This window comes from Chiloscyllium plagiosum, unplaced genomic scaffold (assembly GCF_037043375.1).
Source record: "Chiloscyllium plagiosum isolate Xiang-an unplaced genomic scaffold, Cpla_swu_hap1 HiC_scaffold_43, whole genome shotgun sequence".
Taxonomy (NCBI): Eukaryota; Metazoa; Chordata; class Chondrichthyes; order Orectolobiformes; family Hemiscylliidae; genus Chiloscyllium; species Chiloscyllium plagiosum.
In genome coordinates this window covers 32922890-32947929 of record NW_028270181.1, presented here as the reverse complement: position 1 = coordinate 32947929, position 25040 = coordinate 32922890, and the positions used below count along the sequence as shown (strand labels likewise).

The following is a 25040-nucleotide window of genomic DNA, read 5'->3' as shown; positions in this document are numbered from 1 at the left end:
AGTTCACCAAGATATTGTCTGAAATGAAAACTCTCAGTTATGAGGAGAAGCTGGATAGAGTGGATTTGTTTTACCTGGAGCTGAGGAGGGAATCGGATTGAGATACTAAAAATTATGAGACACAAAGACAGAGTAGATCTTGAAAGTCTCTTTCTCCATGCAGGCAGGTCTAAGACATAAGTTTAAGGTGAGGAGCAAGTGGTTTCGAGGAGATCTGAGGCAAGTTTTTTGGTGGTAAAATATGAAACACTCTGCGTGAGAGGCAGGTACTTTCACAACATTTAAGAAGCATGTGGATAAGCACTTAAAATGCCAGGGCAGAGTAGGCTATGGACCAACTGTAGGTAATTGGGAAGAGTGTAGCTTGGTGTTTGTTGGTCGGCATAGACATTGTGGGCCGAAAGGCCTGTTCTATGCTAGATGACTCTCTCTCTAACTTCTGAATGAAGGTGTTAGCTGGTGGTTATATGACTTTGTCCGTGTGGAGCTGCTCCAACTCCTCAGTCTCAGGAACAAATGATGCATGTGTTTGATGTAAAATGGCAAGACCGAACAACTATGAGTCTTACATAAAATTTATTGTTTTGTGAAAATCAGATACAAAAAGTAGCAAAAATTCCACAAATTTCACAGCTACTAGCATTTTTCAAAAATTATACAAATTAATAAAAAAAAGAAAGCATTTTAAATTAAAAAATACTCCAGTGGTTCTTGATATTTCTCAAGTGACAGAGAGTCACAACCCCCAACATGACTAGTTCAAACCGACCGACACTGTCCATGGCAGGGAACTGAGGCCAGAAATAGCAATGATCTGAGTGCGCCTGGAGGTGGTGCTGTTGACATACGGGGGAGTTTGTGGATGGGGGGGCATGGACATTAGGGGGAACAAGGAAAGTTTGGGAGGGATGGAGTTTTGGCTAAGGAGTGGGTCTGGAGGGGGATTAAGATCTTGAAGGAATTAGGAGACAGGGAAGGAAGGTGGGGGGGAATTGGTGGATGGGAGGGAGTTTGAAGAAGGAAGGGAAGGTGGAGGACATTCGGAATTGGGAGACAGGTAACCGAGGGATAGAATGTTGGGAAAACAGAGGTGGATCTAAAGGAGGGATATGGATCACTTCAGAGGAGCTGGAGGTGGGTTGAGAAGCTGGAAAGCAGGAGGGGTATGTTCAGAGAAGGAGGAGGTCAGACGTCAGCAGACCTGTATCACTTCAGTTCTGTTGACTCTTGGCAGAATGGGGTTGACTGGCGTCAATTTGGATGGTATGATAGCCCAGTGGTTAGCACTGCTGCCTCACAGGACCAGGCACCCAGTTTTCATTCCAGCCTCAGGCGATTGTCTGTGTGGAGTTTGCACAGACAAACTCTCCATGTCTATGTGTGTTTCCTCTGGGTGCTCTGGCTTCCTCCCACAATCCCACGTGCAGGTTAGGTGAATTGGCCATGCTAAATTGCCCATAGTGTTCAGGGGTGTGTAGATTAGTTGCATTAGTCATAAGAAATGGAGTGTTATGTAAGGGAATGGGGGGGGGGTGGAGTGGGACCCTTTTCAGAGGACATGTTGGGCCAAATGGCCTGTTTCCACACTGTAGGGATTCTATGATTCTATTCTATGAATTCCCACCATCACTGGGGCTGGGCCCCTCACAAGGCGATTGCAGGTCACTGATGTGAAACCGTGGCCGGCCCTAACAAGAGCTGGCTTTCGTTCGCTATTTGTGCTGACATCCAGGAATGTGACAGCAATGTGCACTTCTCTCAGATTCAGACTCACCCATTACCTCAGCCTTCCCATGTCTGGCCACTCTCACTTTGGCAGTCCCCCGACTGGCCCTAGCCTTTCCCACATTCCCCCCCCCATTCACACAGTACAGACTGACAAGCTAGATGGTGCAGACAGGGGTGGGGGGTGGGGGGGCGGAGAGAGAGAGAATCAGGAGGTGGAATGAGTGGATAGATAAAGCTGATCTCATGTTGGTGAGTAGTTAATGGAGGAACTAACCTTCTTGTGGGAAGCTGGAAGGGAGGTATCAGATATCGGAGTTCAGATATCGTAAGCATTGAGCTCAATGAGAGGCAAGTCACCACAGAAATGTATACAACATTGAGTCAACAAGTTAGAGTCACAGAACAGGTGGTGACTACTCCTTCAGAAGCTTAGATGCTGCAACTCCCATCATTGTTCACAAAAGGTATTTAACTCTATCAACAAACATTTAAACACTTGTACACCAAATGTAATAAATGTAGAGGTACCAGAACACTCCAGACATAGAAGGTTACTACATGCAGAGGGTGTTACTGGAGAAGGACTTGATGCTCAATCCTCACTCGGTTTTAACAGCTGGAAAAGCTAAGCTACAAGTAAAGTGGAAACAGCCAATCAGAGATCAAACATTTTGAAAAAATACTGAAAATTGCTTGGAGTGCTGTCTTGGGTTTGCTATGGGTGAGGAGAGTACTACTGGGAGTGAGGAGCACATAATGGGGTGCGGAAGGTATTGTGGGAATTTGAGGAGCATATTATGGGCTGTCAGGAGGGTATTTGTCGGGGGTGCAAATGGAATTTGCAATTTTTACTCAAACAAAGCCGTTGCCCTCTGAGACTTCATCCTAGTGATCAGTTTATAGTTAAGAACGTACACCTCAGCCTGTGAAGTCTGGCAGAAATTCAATTATTTATAAGTATTCAGTGACAACATGACATAATTGCACCAACATGCTCTTCAACAATCACGCTCATAGTCAGAAAGAATAAGACACAAGCTGAGATAGGACCTCAGTCACAAAGTCCTGCATCCAATCAAATTACACCTTAAACAAGCTAAAGTATGGGGAGCACAGAACAGAAAAGTCTGGAATTTTAATTATTTTTGTATTATAGTTAGCTTCTTTCAAATACAAAAATATATATTTCTCAACTTGTAACTTTGATAGTAACATGTTCCAGGAAGTTCCATGTAATTAATATCCTCAGTAACGCCAGCCAGCTTTCAATGCTTCAATATCACTGATCAGAGAGCGTGCAAGATATATTGAGAACATCTGTGGGAAATCGAAAGTTTCAATTAACATCTTCCACAACTTAAAATTAGAAATGTTATCGCAGATGGAATGAAAATGGTCTGTTACCACAATACCCAGTGGAGGTAACTGTCCCCCACTGACGGTCAGTATGTGTGGGCCAGTGATGGTCAGTCTGCATGGAGCTATACCCCAGAGAGAATCAGTGTGTACGGAACTATACCCCAGTGAGAGTCAGTGTGTACAGAACTGTCTGGTGAGAGTCAGTGTATACAGAACTATACCCCAGTGAGAGTCAGTGTGTACAGAACTATAGCTGAAAATGTGTTGCTGGAAAAGCGCAGCAGGTCAGGCAGCATCCAGGGAATAGGAGAATCGACGTTTCGGGCATAAGCCCTTCTTCAGGAATGAGGAAAGTTTGTCCAGCAGGCTAAGATAAAAGGTAGGGAGGAGGGACTTGGGGGAGGGGTGTCGGAAGTGTGATAGGTGGAAAGAGGTCAAGGTGAGGGTGATAGGTCAGACTGGGGTAGGGCGGAGAGGTCAGGAAGAAGATTGCAGGTTAGGAAGGCGGTGCTGAATTTGATGGATTTGACTGAGACAAGGTGGGGGGAGGGGAAATGAGGAAACTGGTGAAATCCGAGTTCATCCCTTGTGGTTGGAGGGTTCCTAGGCAGAAGATGAGGCGCTCTTCCTCCAACCGTCGTTTTGTTGTGCTCTGGCGATGGAGGAGTCCAGCATTATCCTTGGTGGAGTGGGAGGGGGAGTTGAAATGTTGAGCCACAGGGTGGTGGGTTGGTTGGTCTGGGTGTCCCAGAGGTGTTCTCTGAAACGCTCCGCAAGTAGCCGGCCTGTCTCCCCAATATAGAGGAGGCCACATCGGGTGCAGAGGATGCAGTAGATGATGTGTGTGGAGGTGCAGGTGAATCTGTGGCGGATATGGAAGTTTCCTTTGGGGCCTTGGAGGGAGGTGAGGGGGGAGGTGTGGGCGCAAATCTTGCATCTCCTGCGGTTGCAGGGGAAGGTGCCGGGAGTGGAGGTTGGGTTGGTGGGGGGTGTGAATCTGACGAGGGAGTCACGGAGGGAGTGGTCTTTACGGAATGCTGATAGGGGAGGGGAGGGAAATATATCCTTGGTGGTGGGGTCCGTTTGGAGGTGGCGGAAATGATGGCGGATGATGCGCTGTACATGAAGATTGGTGGGGTGGTAGGTGAGGACCAGTGGGGTTCTGTCCTGGTGGCAGTTGGAGGGGCGGGGCTCAAGGGCAGAGGAGCGGGAAGTGGAAGAGATGCGGTGGAGGGCATCGTCAACCACGTCGGGGGGGAAATTGCGGTCCTTGAAGAAGGAGGCCATCTGGGTTGTGCGTTTTTGGAACTGGTCCTCCTGGGAGCAGATGCGGTGGAGTCGAAGGAATTGGGAGAATGGGATGGCGTTTTTACAGGGGGCAGGGTGGAAGGAGGTGTAGTCCAGGTAGCTGTGGGAGTCGGTCGGTTTGTAGTAGATGTCCGTGTTGATTCGGTCGCCTGAGATAGAAATAGAAAGGTCGAGGAAGGAGAGGAAGGAATCTGAGACTGTCCAGGTGAATTTGAAGTTGGGGTGGAAGGTGTTGGTGAAGTGGATGAACTGTTCAACCTCCTCGTGGGAGCACGAGGCGACGCCGAAACAGTCATCGATGTAGCGGAGAAAAAGGTGGGGGGTGGGGCCAGTGTAGTTGCGGAAGATGGACTGTTCCACATATCCTACGAAGAGGCAGGCATAGCTGGGGCCCATGCGGGTGCTCATGGCTACTCCTTTCGTTTGGAGGAAGTGGGAGGATTGGAAAGAGAAGTTGTTCAGGGTGAGGACCAGTTCAGTCAGTCGAAGGAGAGTGTCAGTGGAAGGGTACTGGTCGGTACGGCGGGAAAGAAAGATGCGGAGGGCTTTGAGTCCTTTGTGATGGGGGATGGAGGTGTACAGGGACTGGATGTCCATGGTGAAGATAGGGCGTTGAGGACCGGGGAAGCGAAAATCATGGAGGAGGTGGAGGGCGTGGGTGGTGTCCCGAACGTAGGTGGGGAGTTCTTGGACTAAGGGGGACAGGACGGTGTCAAGGTATGCGGAGATGAGTTCGGTGGGGCAGGAGCAGGCGGAGACAATGGGTCGGTCGGGGCAGTCAGGTTTGTGGATTTTGGGCAGGAGGTAGAAGCGAGAGGTGCGGGGTTGTGGGACTATGAGGTTGGAGGCGGTGGATGGGAGATCACCCGAGGTGATGAGGTTATGGATGGTCTGGGAGATGATGGTTTGGTGGTGGGGGGTGGGGTCATGGTCAAGGGGGCAGTAGGAGGAGGTATCTGCGAGCTGGCGTTTGGCCTCAGTGGTGTAAAGGTCGGTGCGCCAAACTACTACCGCGCCTCCCTTGTCTGCTGGTTTGATAGTGAGGTTGGGGTTGCAACGGAGGGAGTGGAGGGCTGCGCGTTCCGAGGGTGAGAGGTTGGAGTGGGTGAGAGGGGTGGGGGAGTTCAGGTGGCGGTTAATATAGCGGCGGCAGTTGGCTATGAAGAGGCCTGTACAGAACTATACCCCAGTGAGAGTCAGTGTGTACTGAACTGTCTGGTGAGAGTCAGTGTATACAGAACTATACCCCAGTGAGAGTCAGTGTGTACAGAACTGTCTGGTGAGAGTCAGTGTATACAGAACTATACCCCAGTGAGAGTCAGTGTATACAGAACTGTCTGGTGAGAGTCAGTGTATACAGAACTATACCCCAGTGAGAGTCAGTGTGTACAGAACTGTCTGGTGAGAGTCAGTGTATACAGAACTATACCCCAGTGAGAGTCAGTGTGTACAGAACTGTCTGGTGAGAGTCAGTGTATACAGAACTATACCCCAGTGAGAGTCAGTGTGTACAGAACTGTCTGGTGAGAGTCAGTGTATACAGAACTATACCCCAGTGAGAGTCAGTGTATACAGAACTGTCTGGTGAGAGTCAGTGTATACAGAACTATACCCCAGTGAGAGTCAGTGTGTACAGAACTGTCTGGTGAGAGTCAGTGTATACAGAACTATACCCCAGTGAGAGTCAGTGTATACAGAACTGTCTGGTGAGAGTCAGTGTATACAGAACTATACCCCAGTGAGAGTCAGTGTGTACAGAACTGTCTGGTGAGAGTCAGTGTATACAGAACTATACCCCAGTGAGAGTCAGTGTGTACAGAACTGTCTGGTGAGAGTCAGTGTATACAGAACTATACCCCAGTGAGAGTCAGTGTGTACAGAAATGTACCCTATTGAGAGTCAGTGTATACAGAACTATACCCCAGTGAGAGTCAGTGTATACAGAACTGTCTGGTGAGAGTCAGTGTGTACAGAAATGTACCCTATTGAGAGTCAGTGTGTACAGAACTGTACCTTAGTGAGAGTCATTTTCTACAGTACTGTACCCCAGTGAGAGTTAGTGTGTAGGGAACTATACCCTGGCAGGAGTCAGTGTGTACAGAACTGTGCCTCAGTGAGAGTCAGTGTGTACTGTACCTTGCTGGAGTCAATGTGTATGCAACTGTGCCCTGCCAGGAGTCAGTATGTATGTGGAACAGTACTGCAATGACCGTCAGTGTGTGTGTGACTGTACCCCAGTGAAAGTCAGTGGGTATGTGACTGTACCCCAGTGAAAGTCAGTGTGTACAGATCTGTACCCTGGTGAGAGTCAGTGTATACAGAACTGTACCACAACGAGAGTCAGTGTGTGCGGAATTGTACCCCAGTAAGAGTCAGTGTGCACAGAACTGTACCCCAATGAGAGTCAGTGTGTATGGAACTGTACCTCAGTGAGAGTCAGTGTGTACTGTATCTCGCTGCAGTCAGTGTGTATGGAACTGCACCCTGCCAGGAGTCAGTATCTATGTGGAACTGTACTGCAATGGGCGTCAGTGTGTGTGGAACTGTTCCCAGGGAGATTTAGTGTGTTTGGGACTGTACACCAGTTAGAGTCAGTGTGTGTGAGATTGTACTCCAGTGAGAGTCAGTGTGTGTGAGATTGTACCCCAGTGAGAGTCAATGTGTGTGGGACTGTATCCCGGAGTGGGTCAGCGTGTGTGGGACTGTACCTCAGTGAGAGTCAATGTGTGTGGAACTGTACCTCAGTGATAGTGTGTGTCTGGGACTGTACCCCAGTGAAAGTCAGTGCGTGTGGAAGTGTACCCCAGTGACAGTCAGAGTGGGTCCAGTGTGGGTCAATGTGTTTTTGTATTATTTCAGTAAGATATATGTGTTTAAAGACTAAGCTGAAAGTGAGTAATGTGTAGAAGTTGTGAAGAGAAAGAATGACTCTAACCTGCAGTAAGGCAATAACCAGGAATGCTCCAGCTACAAAGTAGATGTTCTTCGGTAACCAGTCCTCAAACGCCTGGACACAGCCCTTGGTGTAAATGATCAGACTGTCTTTTATTGCATTCTGGAGAAGGACAAAGTGTGTTTTAATGCCAGCTGAATCCCAAGGTAATTTCTGACTGACCTGCCTAATTCCCCAGATTCCAGCAGCTCCAAACAGCAACACACTCAGTGTCTGCCTGCCTCACAATCCATACCTTCCTGTTGCTCCCAGGTCTCCTCATCATGGAGCCTGGACATGGGCTTATTCGCCCAATCCTGGACTACGGACACAGGTTCTAGTTTGCCCTGATCCAGGACATGGGCTGGTCCGAGCTGGGTGCGGAGATTTTAGTGAACGGTGTTGTCGTGTTGCTGGGTAAGAGGTGGAGAGAGTTTGTTTGTAGACACACACTTCTGTGTCTCTGTGCTCATCGAAGAGGTCAGTGCTCAGGAGCTGTTACTGCCAGCACCTCTGACACAACCTGGTCTCCACAAGGACAAGATCAGAATTGTGACCACATTCAATGGAGACCTCCTGAAGGAGGGATCAAACAGAGTTCAGGCTCCTTTCAGGGGTGGAATGTTGGGAATAGCAACACTCTTTGTGAACGGAATCTAATCATTATAGTCCCGAGTAACTCTCAACATGGCACTGTGGAGGAATCACAACAAAAAGAAGTGTAAGATTTATACCTTATTCTGGGATCGGATGTCATAACCACACTGCGTGTTCACAACATTCTGCTGCAAAAGAAATATAAATTTTATCTCCAGTCTGCTTAGACTTGCACAACGTTTCTGTCACTCCCATACCCAGTGCAGTCTCAGCAGATTCCCCTCATTCCCACACTTACTGTAAACAGTGACCATCAATTATAGATACATTGCAGAGTGATGATCATTCCCACATGTACTGTACAGACTGACCATCACATTTACATCCACTTCACAGAGTGCCCACCGTCTGACCATCACTGCCACATCCAGTGGAGAGTGATCATCATTCCTATATCCACTATAAACAGTGATGGTCATTCCCACATCCACTGTACAGAGTGACAGTCAATTCCATGCCCATTGTACAATAGACTGACCATTGCTGCCACACTGAATGGAGAGTGACCATCAACCTTGCTCCGAGAGGTGATCACTCCTGCACCTGCAATGGTACACGTCTCTCCTTCCTAAAGTGCTGACTGTCAAGTTCTCAGTCCTGAGAACTCACTGAGTAAGTTGTTTTCCTATTAGTCAGTCTTCAGTTCAGGTAAGGTTTACAAATTTCAACAGGTTTTTGGTAATCAATATCTTGACCTGTCCTCTTTTTTTTATCACATTCCCTTTTGGCTCTGTTAATTTCTCTCTGTATAAACCTCCCTTCTTATCTTTGCTTTGAGAAAGGAAAGCCTTGTTCCAACATCACCATGGTCCTGGGAAATCTCCCCTGCACTCTCTCCAAGGTCAGGCCATCCCTCTGGAGATCTGTGCCCACAGTTGAACAGTATCTTGGCTGAGGCCTTGCTGATGATTTGAGAGGCCTGGCTTAGAATAACTTCCCTGCTTTCAAATTCCAGTCCTCTTACTAATTAACAAAACCCAGACAGGATTTTTGGCTTAAATGTAACAAGGTTCTCAATCTGACCTAGTATTTGTAACTTTTTGTACACCTGCACCCCCAGCATCTTCACTGCCTGTAAAGTTGCAGCATTGAGTTTTAAACACTGCCTCTCCTCCTGTAGCCTCCAATAATGTGGCATCTCACACTTTACTGTATGGTATTTCCTCTCGTGTCTCTACCCATTTCAGAAGCCCGTCTATGTCCTTCTAAGGACTGTAACTATCCTCCTCAATGTTTACTTAACTTCTGACTTTTGTGTCATCTTTGAAATTATGTCCTGTATGTGGGAGATTAGAAATGTTGTTTTTGCAGGTGGGGGAGGGGTTGTAGTGGGGGGAAGGGAAGGGGAACATTATACAAACGGTCGCGGAATTCTTGTAGCATGTAGCATACTTAAGGCTAAGACTTTAATGTATATAGAGTGTCTTTTAAAGAAAATAGTTTTAAGCTAGGGAATAACTTTAAAATGTTGTAGTTGACCACAAAAAGAAGCAGCAGGGGCATTTCACAATAAAGCTTATAGTACGATAAGAGAAACTGGATAAAAGAACAAGCTGTAACAAACAAGGAACAAAGAATGCAGACAAGGACAGCAGGATGGCCAGATAAGAAAATAACTAACAAGTGAAGTAATCAGCTTATGATAGGATGGGAAAAGGGAGGTGAAATTCCACAACTTGTAAACTAAATAAGAATGCTAACAGGCTCCGTTTTCGCGAGCATTTCTGCTTGATTGCAGAAGCATCTGGTCCTAGCAAGGCCGTAATAAATTGTTCTTGTTTCCAAGGCTTTGTCTCAGGCTGATTGATTTATGAGTGAGTTCTGTTTCTCACACTGTATACTCCAGGCCAAAGTATTAATCAATGTTAAGAAAAGTATTGGTTACTGGAAACACTAGTGCAGGGTTACTTCCAGTTTGAAAACTGTAAAGATTACATCTCTTTATTTTCCTTTAATTTGAATTGTGATCTAACATGGAGGAAGAGGGCATAGGTTTAAGGTGAGAGTGGAAAGATTCAAAAGGGGCATTTTTTCCACACAGAGGGAGGTGCGCATATGGAATGAGCTGCCAGAGGAAGTGGTTGGGGCAGGCACAATTATTCCACTTAGAAGACATTTGGACAGGTACATGGATACTTGGCAGTACAAGTTCGAAGGGCTAAATTGTCCACTCCCACTCCTAATTCCAATGTTCCTATGGATAGGATAGATTTAGAGGGATATGGGCCAAAGGCAGGCAAACAGGACTAATTAAGTTTAGGAAAGCTGATCCGCATGGACAAGTTGGACCAAAGATCCTGTTACTGTGTTGTATGATGCTATGATTTTATGACAAAGTATAAACCACAAGAAGTGTGTTCTGCTCCTCCTCCCCCAGAATAATCACAGGAGGAGTTGATACACTTCTAACACAAGTTACTGGAACTCACTGTGAGTTGTGTTGATGCTGCTGCACTGTTCTAGCAGTGTGAAGACGGTACGTAAGATGACACAGCATTATCGGTCTGAGCACAGCATGATTCACCCAGAGAAAGAACACTCTCAATTGGTTTGGGCAATGAGGACCAGCTGTAGAGGCCAGGAGTGACTGGCATGAGAACAACTCACTGCTTGGCTCCTGGGTGGATGAACACAGAGTGTGTGAACAATGTAGGGGCAGAAACCGGCAGACACATGCATTTTCTCTCTCTGCCCCCTCCCTTCTCTGTGTCCCTGTCTCTGACTCTCTCTGTTTCTTTGAATCTGTCTTTTTTTGTCTCTGTCTTTCTGTGTCTTTCCCTCCCTGTGTATGTGTGTGTGTGCATGTGTCTCTCTCTTTCCCCCTCCCTCCCCATCTCCCTCCCTCTCTTGGTCTGTTTTTTTTGTATCTGTAGTGAAGTAACCAAAACCTGAATGGTAACTAGCTATTCCCACTATTTGCTGTTGACCATTGACTTAACCAGAAAGGCTGATGATGAGTGTGCTGATTGCTTTAGAACTGCAATAAAGAACTGACAAAACTCGACCTTCTCTTGGGAAGAATAAGAATGGCAGAGACTCGATCAGAAAGAGTGGGGAATAAAGTAGGAAAAACATAGGAAAAGTTCATTGTTTGGTAGCTGCTAATTTGAATACCTATTCTAAGGTGCTTTCGGATTAAAGGTAAATAAGAGAAATATTTTACAAACTAAAAAATAAAAATCAGTAGGAAATTGCAAAAAAAATGTAAAACTTATTAAATAAAATTGAGATTCAGGGTTGGGTTGTTGTACCTGCATAATATGGGAGTTGACAGACTTCACAATGGTCCATTATGACCACATTTGCAGCAAGTGAATGCCAGCTCCGAGTTGTTGAGCTGGAGTCTGGGGTTCAAACACTGCGACACACCAGGGAAGGGAAGACTTACCTGGATACTGTGCTTCAGGAGACAGTTACACCTTGTAGGTTTAAGGGTGGCACAGTGGCTCAGTGGTGAGCACTGGTGTCTCACAGCGCCAGAGACCTGGGTTCGATTCCAGCCTTGGGAATCCCTTGGGGGACTCTCTGTGTGGAGATTGCACATTCGCCCCGTGGGCATCCTCTGGGTGCTCTGGTTTCCTCCCACAATCGAAAGTTGTACAGGCCAGGGGCACTGGCCATGCTAAATTGCTCATAGTGTTACGTGCATTAGTCAGGGGTAAATATAGGATATGGATATGGGTGTGGGTGGGTAACCCTTCAGAGGGTTGGTGTGGACATGTTGGGCCAAATGACCTGTTTCCATACTGTAGAGAATCTAATCTACTTCAATTTGGCTGGTGGTCAGTGACAGGAGGGTGTGTCTACAAGTGAGGCGGTTAGCAGGATCACAAATTCAACATTGGAGTAACCTCAGCTTTTAACATTGTCCAACAGCTCCCTGTGTGGATGAAGAAAAGGCCAGTGGGGAGGATGGGCAAACTGGCCATCGCCCTGTGGTACAGGAGGCCATTCAAGCAGGGTGAGCAAAAACTAAAGTGATAGTGATTTAATAATTGGGGGGGGGGGCAGATAGCATCCTTGCAATCAGAACCGAGAGTCCCACATGGTGTGTTGCCTGCCTGGTGCTCAAGGTAAGGGACATCTCCAACCGACATGAAAGGATATTGAGTGGGAGGGGGAGGATTCTGTTGATGTGTTCAATATTGTGACTGATAACATTGACATGAGTAGACAAGAGGTCCTGTTTGGGGAATACCAGGAATTAGAAACAAAATTAAAGAAAGGGACCTCAAGGGTTATAATCTCTGGATTATTACCCAAGCAGTGTGCAAATTGGCATAAAAATGAAAAGATTAAGGAAGTAGACATGGTTAAAGGATGGTTTAGGAACGAGGAGTTCCATTTCGTGCAGCACGGGCATCAGTATTGGGAGAGGAGGGAATGGTAACTTCAGTATGGGTGCCACCTGAACTGATTTGGGACCAGTGCTGGAAAGGAAAGGCTAAAGTCCTTGTGACTACACTAATTAAACCTGTTGGGGGGAGGGTCACAATGAAGTTGTTACAGTTTCAAAAACAATCAATTGGACAGAAAGCAACAAAACACTCAGATCCTACCCCCAATACAGCAGCTAATAGCAAAACGTTAAGAAGTGAATTGATCAAAGAGAAATAGTAAACAGGTGAACAGGTCATCAGTGCTGAGGGACAAGTTACAGTCTATGACCCAAATAAGAGTTCTGTGAACAAATGCATGCAGTGTAAGGAATACATGAAATGAGTTGTAGGAACAAATTAAAATTCGAGATTATGATATATTAGCCAATAATGAGACATAGCTATAGAATGGTCAGGACTGGGAACTAAATATACTGGTTTATAGGCCTTCCTGATGAAGGGCTTTTGCCCGAAACGTTGATACTTCTGCTCCACGCTTGCTGCCTGAGCTGCTGTGCTTTTCCAGCACCACACTGTTGACTCTGATCTCCAGTATCTGCAGTCCTCACTTTCTCCTGGTTTATAAGGTATACAGGACAGACTGGGAAAATGGCAAAAGAGTTGGAATAGCTGAAAATGTGTTGCTAGAAAAGCGCAGCAGGTCAGGCAGCATCCAAAGAGCAGGAGAATCGACGTTTCGGGCATGAGCCCTTCTTCATGCCTGAAACGTCGATTCTCCTGCTCCTTGGATGCTGCCTGACCTGCTGCGCTTTTCTAGCAACACATTTTCAGCTCTGATCTCCAGCAGTCCTCACTTTCTCCTAAAGGAGTTGGAATAGCCTTACTGATTAGAAACAAAATTACTTCAGTAGTGAGGGAGGATATAATGAAAAGAAAGCAACCTGTGGAGACTGTCTGAGTAGAACTGAAGAACAATAGAGTATCTGTAATCATAATACATGTTGCGTACGGAGCTCCTGGTAGCAGTTCTGAAGGGCTTGATTGTATAAATGCAGAAATCTGGCATGTGTGAAGTCAAGCCAGAGTAGTATTAGTGGAGAATTTCAAATTTAAGATAAATTGAAAAAGTCAAGCACCTGTCAGAAAGGCAGTGAATTTCTGGAGAATGTCTGGGATAGTTTCCTACAGCCATATGTCCAGGATGCAAGAAGGGGACAAGCAATATTTGATTTAGTAATGAGAAATCAGTTGGATTTCATCAGTGACCTCACTGCGCATAAACATTTACCAAATAATATTGACTGAGACTGCCATTGTGTTAAAGTTTTGGATGGTGAAGAATTTGTTAAACATGTTCAAGAAAATTTTCTTTATTGCTATATAAATGTTCCAGTGGGAGAAGGAATAAAACTTGAACTTCTCTTGGGAAATAAGGCAGGGCAGGTGAGTAAGGGAACACTTTGGGATTGGTGATCATAACACCATTAGTTTTAAAACACTGAAAAGGATAAGTCTTCCATAAAAGTTAAAGTTCGTAATTGGAATAAAGCAAATTTTAAAGATATGAAACAAGAACTTTCAAAAGTTGATTGGAGTAGATGTGTGCAGGTGAGGGGACGACTGATAAGTAGGAGGCTTTCAAAAGTATGATGACAAGAGTTTAAAAGGATTATGTTGGACTGAAAGACAGCACTGGTAAGATTAGGGAACAATGGATGAATAACGATATTGAGGCTCCAGTCAAGAGTAAAAAAGATTGATGCATTAGATATGGACAACTGGGATCAACTGAATCTCTTGAAGGTTATAAAGAGTACAGGGGCACTCTTAAGGAGGAAATCAGCAAGGCAAATTTTGAGATTTGAGATAGCCTTCACAGATGAGGTTAAAGATAATCTTAAAAAGATTCTACAAATACATTAAAAACAAGAGAGCAACTAGAGAGAGAGTAGGACCCCTTAAAGATCAGCGTGGTGATGGGAGAGATATTAAATTAATATTTTGCATCAGTGCTTACTGCTGCGAAGGAAATAGAGGCTGGAAAACTTAGGGAAACAAATAATATGTTTTGAAACCAGTTCACATTACTGAAGAGGAAGGACTGGAGAATTTGGAAACATAAACATTTAGATTACTTACAGTGTGGAAACAGGCCCTTCGGCCCAACAAGTCCACACCGACCCTCTGAAGAGCAACCCACCCAGACCCATTCCCCTACATTTACCCCTTCATCTGACACTACAGGCAATTTAGCATGGCCAATTCACCTAACCTGCACATTTTTGGACTGTGGGAGGAAACCCACGCAAACACGGGGAGACAGTTGCCGAGGTGGGAATTGAACCCAGGTCTCTGGTGCTGTGAGGCAGCAGTGCTAACCACTGTGCCACCGTGTCACCCATAAAGGTAGATAAATTTCCAGGACTGATCAAGTGTATCCGAGGACACTGTGGGAATTTAGGGAGGAAATTACAGGGCACCTAGCAGAAATATTTGTATCATCTATAAACAAAGATTAAGTATCGCGGGACTGGAGGGTAGCTATTGTGCCATTAAGAAAAGCTGTAAGAACAAGTTTGAAACTATAGGTCTGTGAATCTAACATCAATAATGGACAAATCGTTGGAGGTGATTCTGAATGATAGGATTTACATACAGTTGGGAAGCTGAGGATTGATTAGGTATAGTCAGCATGGTTTTGTATGAAGGAAATTGCTTCGAGTTTTGAGTATCAGAGTTGGGATATCATGTTGAGGTTGTATAGGTCTCTTCTGGAGTAATGTGTGCAGATCTGGTTGCCCTGTTATAGAAAGGATATTATTAAACTGGAGAGGGTTCAGAAAGGATTTACCAGGTTTTACCTGGAATGGAGGGTTTGAGATTTCAGGAGGTTGAATAGGCTGGGAATTTTTTTCACTGAAGTGTATGAGGTTGAGGGGTGGCCTTATTGAGTTTTATAAAATCATGAAGGGAATGAGCAGGGTCATTTTTCTAAGATGGGAGTGTTCAAACCTATGGGTCATATTTTTAAGGTGAGAGAAGATAGATTTAAAAAGAACATGAGTGGCAACATTTTCACACAGAGATTGGTTCATAAATGGAACGAACTGCCAGAGAAAGTGGTGAATGCGGCTGCAATTACAACATTCAAAAGACATTTGAATAAGCACATTAATAGGAAGGTTTACAGGGATATGGGCCAAGTGCAGGCAGGTGGGACTAGTTTAATTTGAGATTATGGTTGGCATAGATTGGTTGAACCAATGGATGGGTTTCTGTACTGTATGTGTGGACTGGTCAAACTGAAGGGTCTGTTTCCATATTGTATGACTCTATAGATAGTGATCATAAAATTCAGTCCAGCATCAGAAAATAAAAGCTCAAATTAGCTACCGACTTTGATGAGATGAGACAGAAACTGTCCACAATAAACTGAGAAAATGTGCTATCAGGTAAAACAACTGAAGAACAGTGGAAGTTGTCTAAAGAACTATTTACATAATACAAAACCAGTTTAAACCCTTGAGAGGGAAAAGCTCCAAGTTCCAGAAAAATCAGCAAGGGACACCGAAATCAGTAAGAAGAAATGTTGTAGTTACATAAAGATAAAGCGGGTAGTCAGGAGTAATTTCACCAAAGTCTGAAAGTGGGGATATTGTCAATGATTATACACAAATGGCAGATATATTCAATAATTACTTTGCCTCAGTATTTAAAGGAGAAAATGAGATAGCTTGCCAGAACTACCGAGGAATTTATTAGTGCATTGGGTAAGTAAAATGTCAGTAAGGAGAAATTAATGAAATTAAAGAGTGACAAATCCCCAAAGCCTGATGGTTTCCACCTGATGGTTTTAAAGGATGTTAAAGGGGCACATTGTGGACACCCTAACTATAATCTTTCAGAGTTCCCTAGCTACAGGAGTCATCCTGAAGAAGGGCTTATGCCCGAAACGTCGATTCTCCTGTTCCTTGGATGCTGCCTGACCTGCTGTGCTTTTCCAGTACAGGAGTCATCCCTCTGGTTTGGAAAATTGCATGTCACTCTGCTTGTTAAGGAGGAGGACATCCAGGGAACTACAGACATCTAGCCTGTAACAGTTTCCCCATCTATGTTGGGTAAACTGTTGAAGTCTATATTCAAAGATCGGTAACTGAATACCTTGAAAACTTTCAATCAATCAGGGAGAGCCCAGTATGGATTCACGATAGATAGATTGTACCTGACAAACGTCACTGAATATTTTGAAGGGGTGACAGGGAAGTGTCTATGAATGTTATTTATACAGACTTCCTGAAGGCATTTGATAAGGTCACATAAAAGATTTTTAACTAAGACAGAAACCCATGGAATTGAGAGCAAATTACTGACATGGTTGGGAAACTGGTTGAGTGGTAAGTGACAGAAAGTTGGGGTAATTGATAGGTACTCAAATTGGCAGGATGTGACCTTTGGTGTTCCTCAAGGATCTGTGTTAGGGGCTAGTTATTCATATTATGTATTACCAACTTGGATAATGGCGTAGAAGGTCATATATTCAAATTTGATCATGACGAAGTTAAGCAGCATTGTAGGCAATATAAAATTACAAAAAGATAGTGATAAACGAGGAGAATGAGTAAAACTGTGGCAGATGGATTTCAATGTATTATTTTGTACCAAGAAAGGATAGATCAGGGTACTTTAAATACAGCGGATATCCAAAGATACTTGGAAGTTCAGATGTATACATCTTTAAAATCTCAGGAGCATGTGCAGAAAATAACAAAGATAGCTAATGGAATGCTGACCTTTACATCTAGAGGACTAGAATATAAAGGATGCAGATGATATGCTGCAATTATAAAAAAAGCCTGGTTAGACCCCACTTTGGAGTATTGTGAGCAGATTCGGACACCTAATATTCAGAAATAAGGTCTTAGAGCACTACAAGAATGATACCTGGACTTCGGGGTTAAGTTGTGAGCAGAGATTATACAAATTAGTCCTGTTTTCCCTAGAATTTAGAAGGTTAAGGATCTGATCGAAGAAAGGGTAAATAAAGTATTTCAATTGCTTGGGGATTCTCAGATGGGCACATAACCTAAAAACTAGGACTAGACCATCCTGTAGAGATGTTAGGAAGAACTTCTATATGCAATGGGTGGTAGAGGGTTGGAACTCTCTACAGAAATGGTAGTGGATGCAGGATCATTTGTTAAGTTTAAATCTGAGATAGATATATTTTTGTTGAAAAGCAGGTCAATCAATTTAGGTCACAGATCAACCATGATCTCGTTGAATGGTGGAACAGGTTGGAGAGGCTGAATGGCCTAATTCTGCTCCTATGTTCTTTTTCTGACTTTCATTTATCAGTCTGTATATTTTATAAGATAATTATTTTTGGCCTAGCTTTTCGTCTCTAAGGGATTTGCCATCACCTACATTATGATGGGAAAAAGTGAGGTCTGCAGATGCTGGAGATCAGAGCTGAAAATGTGTTGCTGGAAAAGCGCAGCAGGTCAGGCAGCATCCAGGGAACAGGAGAATCGACGTTTTGGGCATAAGCCCTTCTTCAGGAATGAGGAAAGTGTGTCCAGCAGGCTAAGATAAAAGGTAGGGAGGAGGGACTTCTCCCTACCTTTTGCATCATCTATTGCATCCTGTGCACCCGATGTGGCCTCCTCTATATTGGGGAGACAGGCCACCTACTTGCGGAGCGTTTCAGAGAACACCTCTGGGACACCCGGACCAACCAACCCAACCACCCTGTGGCTCAACACTTCAACTCCCCCTCCCACTCCACCAAGGACATGCAGGTCTTTGGACTCCTCCATCGCCAGACCACAACAACACGACGGTTGGAGGAAGAGCGCCTCATCTTCCGCCTAGGAACCCTCCAACCACAAGGGATGAACTCGGATTTCACCAGTTTCCTCATTTCCCCTCCCCCCACCTTGTCTCAGTCAAATCCCTCGAACTCAGCACCGCCTTCCTAACCCGCAATCTTCTTCCTGATCTCTCCGCCCCCACCCCAGTCTGACCTATCACCCTCACCTTGACCTCTTTCCACCTATTGCATTTCCGACGCCCCTCCCCCAAGTCCCTCCTCCCTACCTTTTATCTTAGCCTGCTGGACAAACTTTCCTCATTCCTGAAGAAGGGCTTATGCCCGAAACGTCAATTCTCCTGTTCCCTGGATGCTGCCTGACCTGCTGCGCTGTTCCAGCAACACATTTTCACCTACATTATGATGACTGGCCTACAGTTGCAAGAATAATCCCTCTTTTAAATGGTGTTGTAACTTGTGCAATTCTCCATGACTCAGCAGCCATGTCACTCAGGAAACTTGAACATAGTTGTAGTGATTGGAATGAGGCCAGCCATGTGGCGGCACGGTGGCGTAATGGTTAGCACTGCTGCCTCACAGCACCAGTGACCTGGGTTTGATTCCAACCTTTGGCGATTGTCTGTGTGGAGTTTGCACATTTTCCCCGTGTCTGCGTGGGTTTCTTCTGGGTGCTCCGGTTTCCTCCCACAATCCAATGATGTGCAGGTTAGGTGGGTTGGCCATGCTAAATTGCCTATAGTGTTCATGGATGTGTAGGTTAAGTGTATTAGTCAGGGGTAAATATAGGGGAATCGGTCTGGATGGGTTACTCTTCGGAAGGTCAATGTGGACCTGTTGGTCCAAATGGCCTGTTTCCACACTGTAGGGATTCTAAGTTCGAAGGTGGAATTTGAATTCCTTGATTGGGGCTGTTAACCTGGTCCAATAAGGGTGCTGAAGAAGGATTACACCTGAAACGTTGACTTCTCCACCTCCTGATGCTGCCTGGCTTGCTGTGTTCTTCCAGCTTCCTGCCAGTCCACTTTGCATTCCAGCATCTGCAGTTTTTTTGTCTCTTTGCCCCAGTCAGAGAGCTGACAGATAGGAGCACCTAGTAGCTGGCTCTGAGCCAGCAGGGTCAATGTCATGTACTATGCGTGTGTAAATACTAAAAGGGTAACTTGGTGACAGAATGCCTCTGTCGAGTTATTTTAACATGGATCTGGTGATTTTTTCTACTTTAAGAACTGCCAACATTTTAATTACATTCTCTTTATTTACTTTGATCCAATATCTCAACTATCTCCTTTTTCCTGCTACATTATTTTATCCTCATCCACAGTGAAGACAAATGCAAGATCAACAATTTGCTCCTAAATCAGTCCCACTCACCTTTCACAACATTTTTACATCTCTATGTAAAACAAATTTTCAATGCTTTTTATCTTAATCAGTAATCTATTCTCCCATGTCTCCTCGTGTTGATCTTTTCTGTACCTCCTTGATCAGGTCCGACTCTCAATTGTAATGTGAAGGTCATAAACCTACTTCTTGTACCTCATTTTAATCTCAACATCTTCAATCGTTCAGAGAGCTCTAGTCCTGGACCTCTTTCTGTTCCCCCATTGGAATACGCTTATTCTGCATCTGAATCATCTTCTTTGCAAAGGCCTCCCATTATTCCAATACTGTTTTACCTAAAAAGTTTTGATTTCAATTCACCTGAGCTAGCTCCCCTTATAACCTACGGATATATAGCCTTGTTTGAGTATGTACTGCCCTTTTCATTCTATAACGGGAACTCGTGCTGCTCCCTGACTTACCATTCCCCACTTTCCCCATTTGCAGCAGTAGCTATCCCCAGCGGCAATGGCGATTGTGGGGAAGGGGGAAGAATCCAAGGGAGGTGAAGTTGTCTGAGCTTACAGCTTATTTCAGGAGAGAGAATGATGTCCTCAGTGAGCTGCAAGCTGGGTACAGTGAGGAGCCCAGAGGAGCAGGCTGTCGTCTGGGCATGAGGAGGCAGAGAGGGAGGGTCTGTAGGTTTCTGTCAGTGCCTAGACGGTGATTAGGAAACTGTAGAGAATGACCGCAGCTACTAAAGAGCAGGGGTGGGCGGGGGGGGGGGGGGGAAACAGTCTGGACAGCACAGTGCCCCTCTGAGTATGAGAAGCCCAAGGATGTGAAAGTACCCCCCTCGAGGTCTGCATGGGTGATCAGACCCCCTTGAAATGAATGAATGAATCAAAAAAAGTGTGCATCCAAGTTCAGTGAATAATACAGAGGCAAACCAAGTTGGAATACAGAGAATGGTTTTTGGCCCCTTATCTTAGAAAGATATAATGACATTGAAAGCACACTCGAGAAAGTTCAATCGACCAATCCCAGCTATGAGATGAGGTTGTCTTATGAGTTGAGGTTGAGAGATTTGCCCTGCTCTTATTAAAGTTTAGAAGCATGAGGCGATCTTATTGAAACATGCAACATTGTTCGGGATTTGATGTAGAAAAGTTGTTTCCAGGACCAGAGAGTATAATCTTAGAGTAAGGGGTTGCCCATTGAAGACAGATTAGAAGAAATTTCTTCTCTGTGGTATTCTTTACTAGAGTTGGCTTTTGAGGCTGTGTCATTAAGTATATTCAATATTGAGACAGACATATTTTTCATAAGTAAGGGTATCGAGGGTTATGGGAACAACGGGAAAGTGGAGTTGAGGATTATCAGATCAGTTGATCTCTCATTGAATGGTGGAGCAGACTGTGCTGAAAGGCCTATTCTGTCTTATGGAGTGTTGCAGCTCTAACATTGTTTCTTTGCCATTTTATGAAGACTGGAAGTGAAGAGGTAGCTGCAAATGGTTCAAACACCACCTCTAGATGGCAGATTGAGCACGTAAATAGAACACCGAAACCATTCCAAAGTGTCGGGAGATTTTATAAGGGATTGTGGTCTGAAGCTACACTAACGGCAAGTTGGATTTGACATCGATTTGTTTTCGCAAATAACTTTGAGACAATACTCCAGTTACACAACTAGGGAGTCATAGATTCATACAGTCATAGAGATGTACAGCATGGAAACAGACCCGTCCATGCCGACCAGATATCCAGACAATTTACTACCCCCAATCATCCTAGAATCGTACAATCTCTACAGAGTGGAAGCAGGCCCTTCAGCTCAACAAGTTCACACCAACCCTCTGAAGAGTATCCCACCCAAACCTATTCCCCTATCCCTGACTAATGTACCTAACCTACATATCCCTATGGGCAATTTAGGATGGCCAATTCACATTTTTGGACTGTGGGAGGAAACCAGAGCACCTGGAGAAAACCAATGCAGACATGGGGAGAATGTGCAAACTCTATACAGACAGTCACCCAAGGCTGGAATTGAATTCAGGTCCCTGGTGCTGTGAGGCAGCAGTGCTAACCACTGAACCACCATGCTACCCTAAATTCTGGTCAGCTGGGCCAAAGATATTTTACCCATAATTAAAAAGTCACAATAGAAACACTTCAACAAATTAAACGTACTGTAGTGTCTTTAGCCAATATTTTTCTGCCTTCCCCTGTCAGACTGACTGTGATGATTCATTTCCCCCAATGCTCCAGGAAGCCAATACAAACAGGTTATAGTACAATTTTAACAATTTTTGATGTTGGCACTGATGTCAATGCACAAATGTGTGGAAGTATCCTGAAGCCGGACACAGACAGCTGATATTATCAGCTGGTGGCCATTTTGGTGTTTGGAGAAACTACACCAACATGAGAAATGCTATTGATTACTATCCTTCCCTCCAAATGAACTGTCAGTGTTTGTTGCAGAGCATAGCTGATTCGAGACACAGGTGAGTGAGTGTGCTTGACTTTGCTTTTGGAAGAATAAACACCCAGTGAGGAAAAAAATGTAAAGTACTTTGAATGCCGGAAATCTTAAATAAAAACAGGGAATGCTGGAGAATCTCAGCAGGCCTGGCATATTCTATGGGGAAAGAATTATCATTTTGAGTCCAATCTGACTTTTCTTTAGAACTGAGAATAGTTTTTACGCTGATGACAAAGGGAGAAGAGGAGAGAGTGGAACAGAGTTTGAGGTATCTAGGCTGGTTTGTGTTGAGCTTCATTGGAACACTGTAGCAGGACAGAAATTTTAACATACAAGCAAGGTGACATGTTAAAATGGCAAGCAACTGGAAAGACAGGTCATTCTTACAGACTGCGTGGACATGCTAATCCAGTCTGGTTTCTCCAGTTCAAGGGAGACTGCATTGTGAGCAGCAAATGCAGTAGACAGATTCACATGGGAAGTTGCTAGACTGTTAATCCAGAGGCTGTTTTGGGGATCCAGGTTCAAATGCTGCTGCAGCAAATAGTGGAATTTGAATTTAATTTTAAAAATCTGGAATTATGAGTCTGTTGATAACCATTTTTGATTGTCGGAAAAACCTATCTTGTTCACAAGTGTCCTTTTGTGGAAGGATGCCACCTTACCTGATCTGGTTGACACCTGACTCCAAAACCACAAACATGTGGTTGACTCTTAGCTGCCCTCTGGGATGGGCAATAAATGCTTGCCGAGCCAGTGACACCCTCATCCCGTCAATGAATGAAACAAGAAAATTGAACCAAGTACAAGTGAAATGTCCCTTCATCTGGAAGGTGTGTTTGGACCTTGGGACAGTGAGGATGGAGGAGGTGTAAGGGGCAAATGTCATTTACCTTCTGAGACTGCATGGGAAGTGTTGGGAGTGATGAAGGAGTGAACCAGGGAGTAGCAAAGGGCATGATCCCTACGGAATGCTGAGAATGATGGGGTCGGAAGATATATTTGGTGGTGGCATTCTCTGGAGGTGGCTGAGGATAATCTTTCAAATACTGATCGAATGGAAACTGAGGACAAGGGGAACCCTATTGTTGTTGTAGGAGGAAAAGGCAGAGAAACTGGTAGAAAGGAACATAGTCAAAGTAAGCATTAGAGTTGGTGATTTTGTATTGGAAACTGAGAGCAAAATTGATTAAGTTTTGCAATTCCAGGTGAGAGCAGGAAGCAGCATTGATCATCGATGTATCAGGAAGGAGTCTGAATAGGATTGGAGCAACAATAAGGATATTAAGCTGGAGATGGTTCAGAAGAGATTTACGAGGATGTTGCTGGGAATGGAAGGTATGAGTTGTCAGGAGAGGCTGGAACTTTATTTTACTGGAGCACAGGAGGTTAAGAGGCTACCTAATAGAGGTTTATAGAATAATGAGGGATATAGATAAAGTGAATGGCCAGTGTCATTTTCCTAGAGTTGGGGATTTCAAGACTAAGGGCATATTTTTAAGGTGAGGGGAGAAACATTAAAAAAAAGACATGAGGGGCAATTTCTTTTACATGGAGTGTGATTCTTGTGTGGTATGAATTTTTTGAAGAAGAAGTGGTAGATGCAGGTCCAGTTACAGTCTTTTAATGTTTAAGAGACATTTGGTAAGTACATGGATAATAAATATTTGGAGTGATATGGCTCAAGTGCAGGCAGATGGGACTTGTTTAGTTTGGGATTATGGTTGGCATGAATTGGTTGGACCAATGGGTCTGTTTCTGTGCTGAATGACTATATGATGCTAGAACCAAGAATGTTCCTCACTCTCCACAAAGAGACAAGCATTACTGTAACACATGCGGGTACGCTTGGCCACACCTTTGACCGAAAGAAAGTGTGTAGAGTTAAAAGCTAAGCTGTTCAAATCGACAATGGGTTTGGCCGGGCGAATGGAGGACTGGTGGATGGGGACAGCTCAGACCTCATTTTGGAGGAAGCAAAGAATATTCAGACCATCCTGATGCGGATGGATGTGTTGCACAGTCATGGAGAAGGGAAGGCAGCTATGGCCAGAAACTAGAAACTGTGCAATGGATGTACAGATGAATCACATGATACACTAAATAAGGGGTGTGAAGGTGGCAGGAGTGGGGAGATGGAAGAGGTGGTGGAAATAGAGTCAGGTTAGGTAGAGGTAAGTTCAGTGGGGCAGGAAGAGGCTTAAGTGAAGGATTGGTGATGGATTGGTGTGTTGATTTATGGAAGGAGGTAGAGTCTGTGTGAGGTTAAGGTCCAACGTACAGTTTGCTTCTTTTGGAAGTGTCATTTGAGAGGGGGAGAGGGCAAAATTCTTGAGCTGAAAGGTATGTTCTTTACTGTGTTACAACAAACTATTCTAAACCTCTCCTTACTTTCTCAATGCCTATGTACCTCTGACGTACACCCCCTACCTTGGTCTCTCCCTTTCTCAAGAACTCCTGTTGGTATTTGTCTCCTATTATTCCCTTGAGTGCACTCTATGGGTCTAATCTTTGGATGATTAAAATAGTTTCCTATTTTAATGAGTAAAGATTTATCACCTTTACTATTATAACTACTTACAGCTGGGTCAGGCAAACAACAAGAGAAGGGGACACCACATCGCTCCCGGCTGGTGTTTTCCTTTGAACAGTTGAAGTAAAGATTGCTATTCCAGTCATCAGGGCCAGCAGCCCCGCAACACTGCATCTGAAAGGGTTGGATCAGGGGAGGCAGAGAGAGAAAGAGTGAGAAATAATGAAAAGAAGTGACACTGAATTGAATACCTCAACAGGCCCTAAGCAAAGCCAAACAGGAGACTTTTCAAAACCACAAAACTTCAAAAACGAGCACATGGTTTACTGCATCCTACTGCAATCTTCTTGTCTCCAAAGCCCCATTAACTCCACACATGGACTGCAACAGTTCAAGAAGGTTGCTTCTCAAGGGTAACTAGGGATGCACAATAAGTGCTGGGCCTGCCAGTAATGCCCATGTTTCCTGAATGAATTTTAAAAAGTCAATATCGGGACCCCTGGTTCAAAGCCCACCACAATCCGAAGACAGGGAAACCCATAA

The 25040-nt window shown here is 44.6% G+C and overlaps 1 protein-coding gene across 2 annotated transcripts in view; it reads right to left on the bottom strand.

Moving 5' to 3' along the window:
• Positions 1-561: 561 nt before the first annotated feature.
• Positions 562-25040, bottom strand: part of LOC122541740 (tetraspanin-5-like) — a 68756-nt gene continuing 44277 nt past the window's right edge. Inside the window, exons 5-8 of one of the 2 annotated variants that reach the window (XM_043678633.2) lie at positions 24546-24671; positions 8062-8109; positions 7331-7450; positions 562-3045 (exon numbers count right to left, since the gene is read on the bottom strand). In XM_043678633.2, coding sequence (XP_043534568.1) covers positions 2974-3045; positions 7331-7450; positions 8062-8109; positions 24546-24671 — 366 coding nt within the window. In that variant the 3' untranslated portion in view covers positions 562-2973. Of the gene's footprint in view, positions 3046-7330; positions 7451-8061; positions 8113-24545; positions 24672-25040 lie in introns of both variants that reach the window. The other variant, XM_043678632.2, reaches the window with a different exon arrangement.